The sequence below is a fragment of the Eublepharis macularius genome, chromosome 8 (assembly GCF_028583425.1).
Source record: "Eublepharis macularius isolate TG4126 chromosome 8, MPM_Emac_v1.0, whole genome shotgun sequence".
In the NCBI taxonomy this organism is placed as follows: domain Eukaryota; kingdom Metazoa; phylum Chordata; class Lepidosauria; order Squamata; family Eublepharidae; genus Eublepharis; species Eublepharis macularius.
The window spans coordinates 35800113-35814225 of NC_072797.1; the positions used below are offsets into that span (position 1 = coordinate 35800113).

At 38.8% G+C, this 14113-nt stretch overlaps 1 protein-coding gene across 2 annotated transcripts in view; it reads left to right on the forward strand.

Moving 5' to 3' along the window:
- Window positions 1-13794, forward strand: part of RGS7BP (regulator of G protein signaling 7 binding protein) — a 61466-nt gene extending 47672 nt beyond the window's left edge. The window contains exons 3-6 of one of the 2 annotated variants that reach the window (XM_054987048.1): window positions 3522-3652; window positions 9236-9383; window positions 12203-12273; window positions 12836-13794. In XM_054987048.1, coding sequence (XP_054843023.1) covers window positions 3522-3652; window positions 9236-9383; window positions 12203-12273; window positions 12836-12927 — 442 coding nt within the window. In that variant the 3' untranslated portion in view covers window positions 12928-13794. Of the gene's footprint in view, window positions 1-3521; window positions 3653-9235; window positions 9388-12202; window positions 12278-12835 lie in introns of those variants that run through there. The other variant, XM_054987049.1, reaches the window with a different exon arrangement.
- Window positions 13795-14113: the final 319 nt, after the last annotated feature.

A 14113-nucleotide genomic window follows, 5' to 3' on the forward strand; every position in this document is an offset into this window, starting at 1 on the left:
CTCTGGTCCACTTGGCTACCCCTCCCATTCGTCCCAAAGCCATAAATGAGCCAAACAGGATGAGGTCCCTGGCAGTTATTTGGGAAAGCCCACATGGTGCACAACCACCCATCGGCCTCATAGCTCCCACCCCTCCCCCACTCAGGCGTAGTAAGCACTTCTTATGGCTGGGAGCTGGATTTTTCAGTGAGTTTTATCATGGGGCTTAAGTGCTTTTACAACTTACTGTTTTCTGTGAGAGAATTAAGCATCATTTATTTGTTTTTTCTTTTGAAAATTTCTCTTCTGAATGGTGATAACAATATAATTTCAAATTGGCTAAAATTCTCATTCATACCTTGTGAAGTCCGTTTTCTAATTTAAAAGCAAGACTGATTGGTAAGGATTGATTTCAGGGAGAGAGTTAATTTTCTCCTATTGAAATCAATAGGATTTTAAATTTTTGCTGGATCATGCTCATAATTTGTACTGCTCTGACAAAAAAAATTATATAAACAACATTTTTATAAATAAACATGGCTGGAATCCAGAGTAAAATATGCACATATGGTTATTTTCCCATGGTTCAGACAGAGAATTCCCACATCATTAACAAGAATGGAAAAGTTCCTGTGTGTACAAAGCTGCACACCACGCATGCAGTCATGCTTTCAGGATGGCAGCCAACAGAAAGACCTCTTCTTCTTTGTACATTTTCTCAAAATAGCTGTGCATTGGAGCGAGTAGTCTTCTACTTTTGTATCTGTTAAGATACTGTAATTTGCATCATATTACAACACTGACCTGGATGGCCCTGGCTAGTCGGATCTCATCAGATCTTAAAAGCTAAGCAGGTTGGCTCTGATTAGTACTTGGATGGGAGACTGCCAAAGAAGTCCAGAGTCACTGCACACCTGTTTGTCTCTTGCCTTGAAAACCTTATGGGATCTCCAGATGTCCTCTGCGAACTTTATGGCATTTGTCACCACCATTGTATTATATAGTACACTTGCATATAAAACCAGTTCTCAGAAATGTATTTTTATGCTAATGACTGACAATTTTAGGCAGTAAGAATCGTACAGTTTTAGCTTGTTATTTAACAAAGACCCTAGATATTTAATTAATATCAAGTTAATGTTATAGCACTAAAAATACTGGAACAGTTTTCATAAACATCTTTACAGGATGAAGGTTTTGCTCAGATCAAAAGTTGTGATGTCATGTATGTCCCAACAGATCTCACTTGGAATGAAGAATGAATATTGCTCTGTTTAAAGTGGAAACTAACCTTTCTGGTATGCTAAAAGCTCGAGAAACTTCAGTAATGACTTCTGTTGTCCTCTGTAACAATCAGTGCCAACTGGTAGAACTTCTTGGTTTAATTCTCTCCATAAGAGTCCTCCATCCGCACCCTGTTTCCTTGCAATATGAGAAAATTCCCAGAGTATTTTAGGCAAGCCAGCAGAAAGTGCATGCCTTGGGTGATTGCACACCAGTTGTTAGCCACCCAATAAAATGTGTTTGCGGAGATTTAAAAAGGGCAACTCAGCCTTCAGGTAGGAGAAGTGAGCATTGTTGGCTGTTGGCCTCAAAATATTTCAGTCTTGATTGGGATAAAAAATCATTTTAATCTCATAATATAAACACTGGGATATATAATTGCTGCACATCATTTATCAAATTAGTTTCTTTTGTTCCCTGGAGGCAGCCAGGATTTTAATTGTATTTCAGTGTAAGTAGTACTGCATCCTTAAATAATCATAGAGCTTTAAACAGCATTGATTTTTTAAAAAAAAACTACTGACTATGTTTGTGGTCATGGAGGCTAGTTATTGAAATGATCCAGCTTTCTCCAAATGCCACTAAATACACTGAGATAGCCATGCTGCTGTCTTGTCTGAACTTCTGTTCATTGTATAAAAACATATGAAACCCTCCAAATGGAAGATTAGCTAATGGACCAGAGTTTTAGAAGTTCATTACACTGTTCTGTTTCAAATAAAACTTGGGTAGAAGGAAAGGGGAGAAGAGAGGCAAAATGAGACAACTTTTCCATAGGCTTTTTGTTTCTTGATAATTAAAGTTTGTTTGGCCATTAGGTATGTAAATTTTCTACAATTTTTACAGCCATCAGGCAGACAGAACTGACAGTAAAAGGGAAGTTTTGTGGAATTTATATTTAAATATAGGCAACTGCTTACTTCCTTATAAAACCTGAATTTTTTCTTTTGTGCTTTAAGAATATAAAATGCATCATTTATAACTGTTCCTGTTAAGATGTGCTACTGGCATATTTATTAAATTTAAGTTTCTGCCATTTTTTTTTCAAAGAAAATTGCAAATATACCTAATACCAAGAACAGACAGAGAAAATGGAAAATTGCTGCATCCTCTGCTACCTAAGTGCTCTATTGCCATTTGAGAAGTAGGGAAAATGAAAGCTGAAAATAGATATTGAAAATGTTGTAGCAAACAACAAGACTTATTATTCAGACATGGAAACAGTCTTTATACAGCCACATTATTAAGGACTGTCCACAGATTTAGATATAAATGTAACCGTTAAAAATAAATCTCTTCTATTGTGTATTGTCAACATATGCACATTATGTCATATTAATTGTACCAAGAATTAGCTACATTTGAATACAGCATACACTTGGAAATCTCTTGTATATGTCAGTGGTATCCCCCACCCCCCACCCCACACACACTTTCCAATGGAAAAATTGAAGAAAAAATCCTTGAGGAAACAAATATTTTTTAAATGTGTATTTCCCCCATGAAATTTCAACTTTTTCCTTCCAGATGTATAGGCCTGTATGGTCCCTTTTAAATCTATCTTTTGACATGTTTTCTGTGGGAGAATGAGGGTGAGTATTCCAAAATAGTCTGAGTGGAGCACCACTTGTGGAAAAAAGTACTTCTTGCTGCCACCAGCTTTCTGCCATAAACCCTGCACCCCAAAGCTGCTCCTAAGGGTTGGGGAATCCTTGAGAATGGCATGGGAAGCAGTGAGGGAGTTGTAACACAAGTGGCAAAATCAAAAAGAGTCCAGTAGCACCTTTAAGACTAACCAATTTTATTGTAGCATAAGCTTTCGAGAATCAAGTTCTCTTCGTCAGATGCATGGTACAGAAACTGGTTTCTGTACCATGCATCTGACGAAGAGAACTTGATTCTCGAAAGCTTATGCTACAATAAAATTGGTTAGTCTTAAAGGTGCTACTGGACTCTTTTTGATTTTGCTACCACAGACTAACACGGCTAACTCCTCTGTAACACAAGTGGGAAATCCAAAGAGGTTGTGGATTCTCCCCTTGTGTGAGGGAGAATCCAATGCAATTTATTTTACAAACTGAAATACATCAGTTGTGCACACAAAGAGAATCATAGGGTGCACTTATAAAAACAAATGTTACTGTAAGTTTTAGTCTTTTTTGCAACAGACTAACACAGCTACCCCACTGGAATTGGAACCACAGTTGGCTATGATAACATTTTCAGGGTTTTTTTGTTTGTTTTTAATATTGCTGCAGCCCAGAAGATGGTGAGATTCATCCTGAAATCTGTAGACTATATATCCAGTTGCAGTGCTGCTTAGAAATGTACACAACAGAGATGCTAAAATCTATATGCCTACTAGGATCGCTTCAGCTTCATCGGAAAGGTATTCATATACCATGAACTGTAATTCTCTTGATTCTCTTTCATTCACTTGTGTTGTCCTTCTGTGCAACAGGACTTTTACTGCACAGCTTTCCTTTATTAGTCTCCAACCAGGCAGCTGAAAGGGTTCTAGTATTCTTATACTTCAATTCAGACCCTGTGCCACCCTCAGTGCACACCTGGAGCTCTTGCATACTTACTGATTTCAGTGGAGAGAGCAACATGTGCAAACAAATGTGCATCCTTTGCTTTCAGTGAAATGGGGTGGGTGGGTGTTTGAATCCTGCCAAATATTTCTGCCGATGGAAGGAGGGGAATCCACTGCAGACCTCTTATTTCTGTCCTCTTCCACAGTCTTCCGGCACTGTGCAGTAAAAGCAAGATGAAGGTTTTTCAGTTGCAGTATGGCGCTAGAAGATATTATTTATGAAAGAAAGTTTTGTAGTGAGTGTTGCCCGTTTTCATAGGCAATGTGGGAATGGTTCCCTGTCTCCCAGTGTTGTGTTGCAGCCATCAGGAGGCTTCCCTACAAAGTAGAGGAAACATGGCGACCCTCCATATCTCCTGGTCATGTGCTTTAAGCCACTGAAGTATGGCATGGGAGTTTACAAACAGCCGCAGAAGATATGAATAATGGAGAGGAGAGCATTTCATTTCACCAGAAACTAGTCCCATATTACCCCACATTTTCTATGGATGATTCTTTAATTCAGCCATCTTTAACCCTATATTATTTATCTACTGCATCTTCTACCATGCATAACACTCTAGTTTTCTGTAGAGAAGTCCAGTGAGCTTACCTTCCATATCAGTGTGCACTCGCTTATTCAGAGAAGTGTTCCTGATAGCGCAAAAGGACTGAGTAAATGTTTGCACTCATGAATAAATAAATATGGCCTGCCTCCACTGTGGGGGGAAATGTGTGCTTGCAGGTGTTGAGCAAAAGCAGGCTGCTCAGTTCAGCGTTTTGCTGCCTTCACCTGCCTCATGGGAATACAGCAGCCCTGCAGAAGCAAGGCCTCGAGCCCTCTGTTTCTTTTTATATCTTTTGCACAGTTCAGTTAGATATCCAAGTTCAGACTTTTCCTGTAGGGAGGTGACCTAAAGGGAAAAAAATCTAGGATTGTTGTACAGAGTGGAAACATCTCAACTGAAAATAGCTCCTCTACAGCAAGAGGTTGATCTGTTTTAGTACAGATGTGCTCTTGCAATCATGATGTTTTCCTCCCACACACTAATTGAGCAGAAGCAAAGCCTTGGGAGTTTGACTCTGTGCATGTTTTTTTGCTGGGGACATGGTGGGGATGAGGGGGGAGGAGTTTTTGAAAGCACTTCCAATGCATCTCCTTTCATCTGTCCCATTTAATCTGTGCTGGTAAACAGTACTAGGAAATGTGAAAAACATATTTTGCATCAGTAGAGCTATTTATAAACGATTTATCTATAAGCAAAAGAGCGTTTTTAGTATGCAAAATGTTTTTCAGTTTTTATAATCTTCAGGCATTAAAATTCCCCATGTCATAGGCTACCGTTCAAGTATTTTAGAATAGTATTATGGGAATGGCTGGAATGCAGTGCTAGTTGGAAAGTGGCATCTGTTTCAAATTTTAAAATCTTTTAGGTTGGCTTAGGCAACTATTCCCGCTTCCGGTGATAATTCTGTCATTCAATACAACATTATTTTCAGAATTATTGGATAATGTATATGAGGCATGTTGAAAACACAAGAAATCATTATATAAACATGATTAGTAAAGGATTTATTTCAAACTCCACTGTCTTACAGTTCTGCCATGATCCTAACTATCCTTTTCTTATTGCTTCACTTGTAAAAAACTACAAAGAATACAATTTTTAATGTTTTCCTTTTGAATTCCTAATATATAGTAACAATTCTACAAAAAAATCTTATTTCAGTATGTAAGAATTAACTCAAGGACTAAATATTGCTTATAATAATGGAGCTATGGTTATCTCATGCTCACATGCTCTTTTAAAAGAGAGATAGAAAAACTTGTACTGTGCTGAGAGCAATGCTTTATTTTATTTATTTAGGTGATTTTTATGTCACCTCTGCTGAATCCTGCTCAAGGAGGCTTTTAAATAATCATAAATTATCAATATAAAAGCCCAAGTGATTAAAAATAAACCAGCAACATAAAAACAGCATTCTGAGTACCCATGTTTACTTAGAAATGTCTTTTGATTTTACTGAGACCAGGTTTAGGATTTGCAGGGAATAATTTTTTTTAAGTGCTTCCCCAAATTCCCCATTTTTTTCTTTAGAAAAATGGGGGTGGGTGGGAAAAATTGGATTCTTTTTCTGAAAAATTTGAAGTGTTTTTCTGAATATTTATCTCTCTGCTGCTAGCTGGATTTTACCAACTTATTTCCTTGCCAGAAATGCTAAGTACCTGCAAGCAAAAGAAAAACAAATTCAGACCAGATCTTACTTGGTGGCGGCTGCTAACAAGTCGGCAGGATTTCCTCCCACTTCTCTAATATTAGCTAATATTCTTGTTCTGTTACCTTCAGATGAACCAAAACATAAAGCAGTTCTTGAAAACTTGGATTTGCCTCTTCGTTTCTAATGTTTTAATATGTTACATTTTCAAACTCCCCTCCGGTCTGCAACTGTAATGGCCAGAAAACTGTTCTGCAAAATAAAAGGTGCAGTTTTGTAAAATCTGGTTGCTTGCTTTAGTGTCTATAAGTAGTCTGCCTTCTTCCTGCTACACAGCCCTTAGATGTGGCTAAGCCCTTTGCAAAGGGAAAAACTAGATGTAACACTGACTTAGCTTTTCCCAAGCTTTGTTTGTTTGTTTAAATGCTGCCATGGACGCTACAAACTAAAAAAGAAAACTTCTGCAGAGCAGAAGAGATACTGAACTTGCCTCCTGCCATTTTTGCACTAAAATCACCTCCATTTTATCAAACAGAAACTCACCGATGACAAGCCTGTAAGTGACTTGAAGGGTAGACCTAATCCTAGCAACAGTTTGGGGAGCCAAGTGCCCACCATTTACAAACATATAGAAAGAAAAATGTGCCTTTCTCTGAGGAGTTTATAATCCTATTTTCAACAAGATGAAGAGAAGGAAGGGTAACAGTCGTTAAGATAAAACATATTTGCATTTAAAACTGGGAAAATCTTACCTTTTTCCCCATCAAGGTTCAAAATTTCCTTGTTCCTTTGTTGTCTGTAGGCATGGCTAGGTAGCAGCATGCTCTAAAATTTAAGTAGAAATGTAGCTAGAGTAACTCAGCCCAGGAGCCAAAAATTTAGATAATTTTTTCTGTCATATTAGGAACATATCATGAATCTTGTTTTCAGTAAACTACTCCCTCCAGCTGGCACTACCCTAGTTATAGTGTCGGCTACCTAGGAATGTAGCTACATGAGTTTACTGGGCACTTATTGGATGGTGCATATGACATCACAGGTCCAACCCCCTTTGAGTACACCATTTTATCTGTGTTAGCATAAGAGAGAATTTTTTCCACTTTACTCTGAAGCATGAGGAGAGTTCAGGTAATTGACCTGTTATGTGTTTGGACTGTTGGAGCTGCTGTAGTTTTGGGGGATAGAGCCACTAGTTCTCCTCAGAGCTGAGAGCTTGTGAAGATTCCATTACAGCCCGTTAGAGATGGCTGCAGTCCTTGTTCCCAAAGTTGCCAAGAGTAGCAACCCTTTTATTTTAATTTTTGCTATTTGTTGGTTGTGAACTTTTTACTCCCTTGGCAAAACAGTCTTTAGTTATTTAGAACCATTTTTTTAAAATCCCCAAACATGTTTCCTACCTCAACAAGTCTATGTCTCTTTACTGTATCTCCCACCCATCCCCCAAACACCCATTTTGCCTAGTAACCTTTCCACAAAGTTTCAAATGCTTTAGGGTATGCTTCCTGCTGACCATCTGAATAAAGCCATCTTAGATACTTAGTCTGTCCAGAAAACGGTCAGCCCTGAACCACACACCTTCAGCTATTTCCAAGTTCTAAAGCCCACTTCCCTATTTGGGGTTGGGTTTTGTTTTTGTTTTATAAATTGTGTCGGGAAAAAATAATGTGAAAATTTGTCCTAATCAGTAGGTTAAGGAGATCATCAGGTAGACTTTCCTTGTCAGACAGCTTGTGGTTTGCACTATCCTCTAATGAACAGAGATAATTCACGAGACCTCAGTTATCTGTATACAGATGCCACTTAAGAGCCACTACCTGAATATTTGCCAGGGACTGGGCAGCTGCATTGGAAAATGTGGAATAACCGCCTGGAGGCACTCAAGTGCTTCTGAAGTGGAAATTGCATACAGACAGCTGAACACCAGAATCTGTTGCCCTTGTGCTCATTGTAAGCGTGCAACTGGCACTTGTCTGTCTGAAAGGATTCATTGTTTTGCAGCTATGCTGTCAGCTGTCTCCTTTGTTTAAATAAATTTTCTGTGTTAGTTCAATTAGAAGAGGTCCTAAATCTTCTGAACTTCCTGTGGAAGACTTTGTTTTGCTTGTGGGAAGCTGGAGAAAGCAGCTCACACTTTTTGAGTTACTATTGGGTGAGTCCCTTTGAGTGTTTGGCTAATTCTTTCCAAGCACAGAGCTGGGCATTGGCATGTCCATAAAAATCATTACAATAGAAGCTTGAAGAAATGCTGTCAAGCAGTTACTTTAAATACAAAAAGAAAGAGACTGGCCCATAGGGAAAATTGTGTGCATGCAACTTTGAAAGATTCTGCTACAGTGCACCTTTGATGGAAATTCAAAATGACCTAGATAGGTTGCACTGAGGACGCTCCAAAATAAGGGCGATGGTGCAATGCACCTAATGTGTGCCATACACAGTCCAGAAATTAAAGTTCATAGCATAATTACTGTTTCGCAGTTTTGTGTCATATTAACAGTGACTCTTCTGATGCCAGTATATATGACTTCTGATAGTTCATATTTCCGATAATGAGAAATTCATTAAAGCCAGGGTATTTTTCCAGTTTAAATTAAAGCCAAACAAGTGTTGAAGGAATGGATAGTTTAACCAGGGGGCTCTGGTTTCATCTTCTATTTTAAGATATGCAGGTGGTGTAAGTAATAAAGATAAAGACAGGAAAGGGGTGGGCACTAAGATGTGGAGAGGAGGAGATGTGTACATGTATTCATCTGTATCTGGGCTCTGAAATTAGATATTGGAAAGGAGGATTCCCAGACCTCTTACTTTTTTATGTTTCTTGAAGAGAAGCAGTGAGCTGGAGATGTTGTGGTTAGTAAATGAAGACTTGGAGTCGGGGGGGGGGGGTGACAGAATGACAAGATTTCCAGCAATTGGGGGCTGCATAATTCATTCACTGCCCTTCTGCCCCTTCCTTCTCTGACAAGCAGAAGCAGAAAATAACCAAACAAATGCAAATGTGCACAATTTATTTAGAGTTCTGCTGTTCTTAATGAATATTTTTAAGAGCTCTGAGTTTTTAAAGCTCTAAAGTCAAGCCAGCTTTTCCAAAGGAATAGCTGACCAGGGACGACTTATCTGTATCTAGATGGTTGGTGATTTGATCGAATGTTGATGATTTTATTGTTCTTGAATGTTTCCAAGGGATGGAGACTTGTGCAGCTCCCAAGACTGTAGATAGTAAAGTAGAGGAGACTTCAGAAGTTCCTATTTTAGAAGATACGTCATCTTCACCCACAGACATCCAGCAGCATCTATGGCAGGTTTCCGCAGATATTGAAAACACAGAGAGGTATGTGCCTTATTCTAAAAACTTGATCTCATTAAATACAATTGTTTTGATTCAGTGAAGGTGAGGAATATGTAGAAAGCAGCTCCAAATTGTGTTGCTTGTGCTTCACGAAGAACCACTTATTCTTGCTGCAAAGGTGTGTGGTTTCTGATAATTGGGCATAGATATGGGCATAGATATGTCTAGCAGCAGCACCAAACACCTTCATAGAAATAGTGGAACAGAGGGAACTGAATTTAGTCTCACACTTCCCTCCACCCAAATTGGATGTTGCTATTGTTGTCACATACAAAAACGAGGGGGGGGGAGGTTACATGCGTGATGAAGAACCAATGGTAATTTTAAAAATTTAATGTGATACCATCAATATTATATTAAATAGTTAAATTATTAACAATATGGCAAATACCTCTATGTTTAGAATCTCAATGACCATTTTAAGGTTAGACATGGAATCCAAAATCAACAGTTGCTTCCATACCCGTTGATAAAATCTTTATTCTGGACTTAATAGGAGTTAATTGCCACTGTCAAGTATTGACTGTCAGACTATCTGATTCAACACCCCCCCCTCCAAATCTTTCACACATAGTGTAGCAGGTATTTGTTGCCCATGTGTAAGGCATAATAGATATTAATGGCTCCAGTAGGAACAAAAAGAGTTTAAGAAAAACTGGGTTCCAGTTAACTTCATGCACTCTTGCCTTGCTCCTGATCTTGTTAAAAGTGAAAGTTCATTTATTTAGCCTGTTTTGTTTGGAGTGTTATGCACCTCCACCTTCATGTCAGATTTCTCTCCAATGTTAATTGTCCGCACAGTTCTGCCTTATTGGAAAAAGAGTTCTGACAGGAAGAAAGATCCTCTGAGAATGCTTACCTTGTTGCATACATCATTTGCTTTGCACAACTGTTAAACTCCTAAAGCAACCAATCGCCAACATCCAGCCTGAGAATCTCTCCTCCTCTCTCTCCTTACACACACTGATTTTGCATCATATTTTTGGTTTATTTCGTATGCTACTGGTTCTGTACACCCAAGCGCCCTTCAGTCCTCTTGCCTGATTTTGGCCATCCAGCCTTGCCAAGGACCAAAGTATCCTGCACTTCAGGGCCATGCCACCCGGGACACAGTCCTCAGTAGCTTTGCATGCCTGGAGAGCTCCTCGCTGCAGTGGTGCCCCCCCCCCAGTTGTCTCACCAGTGGTAGCATTGGCATGGCTTGCCCTGTCCATGCAAGCAGCCAGAGCAACAGCAGCAAGGCCGTGGCATACAGCTTGTCCAGCAGCTGCTCCTTCCTTCACTGGCCTGCTCAGCCCCTGCTCATTAGCGGTAAAGGAGCTCTGCTGCCACGCTGGCTGCTTGTGTGAGCCCAGGCTGGCTGGCTCTGGCTTGCGTCCACATGGGACACAGGTCTTGGGACTGGAGCCCTGCCTACTTCAGTCACCTGGCATCCCTAAGAACTAGAAACTTTTAAAAAATGGCTGAATTCCATGATGACTACAACACTTCTACACCTGCTACTGCTTTTTCTACCTTCCCACAACTGTAGCGTATAGAGTTTTGGCTAAAAGCATCTTGTTCTGAGAGATTAAGGCAGTATCTTCTTGGCCACTTAAAGCTAGAATCCATTGTGAAGTCTTGTGGGATCTCATCTCGGCACAAGTGCTGAGCCTTGATAATCCATCTTGCATATTTTGCTCTGGGTGATCTTAACTGCTGTGATAGTAAGCAAAATAATCTATAATTACATTGTGTAGCAGAGATGATTTGGGTTTCAAGTCATCTAGAAACCTTTAGATTACATGTGTGAAGACAGAATGTAGGTGCTGAGTGGAGAGACACTTCTCAGGACTGTATTTGCCCTATGTTTCTATCCAAGGGGCTCGCCAGGCATTCAGGCAGTGCTTCCAGGGGCCAAGTCACTGGCAGCACAGTGCTACAGGGCACGGTGCATTGGCACTGGGTGAGGCCAGATGACACAAACAAGGCAAGAAGGTTGTGGAGCGTAATGAAGTGCCCACAAGGAGCCAGAGCCATTTTTTTAAAATATCCTGGAAGCTGAAAGAAGAGAGAGAGGGCAGGAAAAGGGAGGGAAATGAGAGGAGAAGGAAAGCGGGGAGGAGCCAAAAAGACCAGTCATCATGCAGGGAGCAGGTGTAGAGCAGGACGAAGAAAGGCAAATGTAAACATGTACACAGGAGTCAGATTTGGCATGTTATCACATTGAGGAAAAAATAGCAGGAAACCACTAAACTCAGACAAACCCCAGGATACAGTCAGGGTCGCCACTGAAGGTACTGAATGCTGTGTATAAATCAGAAAAACATCCAACACAGTATAGGGCCAAACGTGGGGCAAATAGCCCATGTGTAAAAAGTCAGTGTTTCATAGTATTTACCTGTCTACTACAAACTGGGTTGATAAAGAAAGCTGAGCAATTAAAAAAAAAATTGGATATGCATTTTTCAGCTTCAAATACCTTTAATGGCCTACAGATAAGCATTTTTATTAGATAATATTAAACTTTGCAGCTGTCCAGTTTTTCTTATTTTTATTTGCACTGGAAGTATATACTCAAATGAAATTAAGAAAACACACAATTGTATTTATTGTTAAAAATATACCACTTGGCCATTAGATGTTTTCAGAAGCTTTCAAATCAATGTTCTGATTTTTTTAATTACAAAAAAACCCACCCATTTCTGGAACATGTAGAACACCTATTTTCTTAGAATGCGAAAAAAAACAGAAAATGGGTTTTTATCTCAACTCTAGTAATGTTCCTTCTGTTTAATTTGTTCTGTGTTTCATTTTTATAGGGATATGAGAGAAATGAAAAACCTTTTAAGCAAACTCAGGGAGACTATGCCTTTGCCATTGAAAAATCAAGGTAAACTTTTCTGCATATAATATTTGCATATTTATGCCGTCGGGGTCAGATTGAATGAATTCTTTATATTTTAAACTTGATTACACAGATGATGGCACGTATCATGTTTCACTCTTGCCAGGGGCTGGGCTGGCTCCCAGAATTTTGCAACCCAAGTACCCCTTCCTTTTTTTCAAATCCCTCCTGCAAATCCATGTTTTCTGTGAAGCCTTAACCTTCACAGGTTAAGAGTCATGTAGCTGCAGCTACTTATACGTAATATAATGTAAGGAATTAAGAGCTTCGGCAGTCCTGAATTGTGAAGGGGGTGAAAGAAGACACCCAATAACCTGTGCCTGTAAAAGCTGCCAACTTTCTAACGTATAATTTATTATTTATTTATTCAATGCAAGTGGAAAGGATTTTTCAAAGACTTAAGTGGGGTTCCCCATCTGTTTCTCACTCTTTTTCCTGAATGGCACCTAGAACCACCTCGTTTCTTGCTAGAGCTTCCTTTTCCCTTTCAGAATTGAGAATAAATGTTTGCTTGCTGCTCAACCTAATTTTTTTTTTTAAATCGCAGATGATAGCAGCCTCCTAAACTTGACTCCTTATCCGTTAGTGCGAAGACGGAAGCGAAGGTTCTTTGGACTCTGCTGTCTTGTCTCAAGCTAGAGGACTCAGTGCAGAACTGCTCAGATAACCATAGCCAATACAATTGACCTTCAGCTGGATAAACCTAATGCTCTAAGTTATGATGTATGTTTTCTACACTGCCCTAATTCTACCTATTCCTCTCCTTTTTAAGAGGTTTACAGATTGTTTCTGATCAGAACCAAATCGGGAAACCAATTTAACATTATTAAGGATATTTTAATGTTTTTTTTTTAAGCAGCATACGGCATGTCTATTTGAAATCATTCTTTGATTAGATACAATTATTATTATTAAATAAATCATGCAGAAATTTTTATTTAGTGTACAAACCACAACAACTGATTGTGTACAGTACAGTAGTATGACTGTAGCTCTTGCTAGTATGATGTTAAAATATTTGAACATATTCTATTAAGCAATCTTAATCCATAGAAAAGTATTTAGAACAGCAAAACTGTGCTTAAGTTCTAAAGCGCTAAAATAAACAGAGCCAATATTGTAAGAGAACATGCACAAACTCTCCTATTGCTTTTTGTGCTCTCATTCATATTTAGTCTTCCACTCTATATCTCAACTTATCCAAGTCCTTCATACGACGATATTTTAATTTCTAATACACAAGCAACATAACATTAATATGTTGATTCTGTAAATATGAGAGTTATATCTACATACTGTACAATACATAGAAATAGATAATTTACTTTAAAAAAAACCAAATGTTATCTATTCAACTTTGGGAAGAAAGGACTAAAAGTTTAAAAGACGGTGTAGGAAACTATACAATCCACAGATGTAAAGCAGATTATCCCATTTTGTTTCCATTAAAGGTTGAAGCATGGTGTCTGCACATTAAATTAGTGTTTATTGCTTATAGGGCATGCCAGGAGTAGCTCTGACTGTAAAATATTAAACATTTTACATTGTTAATAAATATTTTTTAGTTAAACTTAAAACATGTTGTCTTGATATTAATTATATGGCTAAATAAGTATAATTCTTCATCCCTATTGTCACTGCTCTGCTCTGATGAATTTACCCCTTGTCTACTGTGAAATTGGGACCTGGTTGCCTTCCTGCTTTTCCCCCTTGAACTTTCACAGAAAAGAGTTCTTGCTAACAATTCTTGCCGTACTCCATATTGGAGTGGTTGTAGAGAAGGGAATTCTCCTGAGCATTCTGATAAATGAGATGATAACTGTGT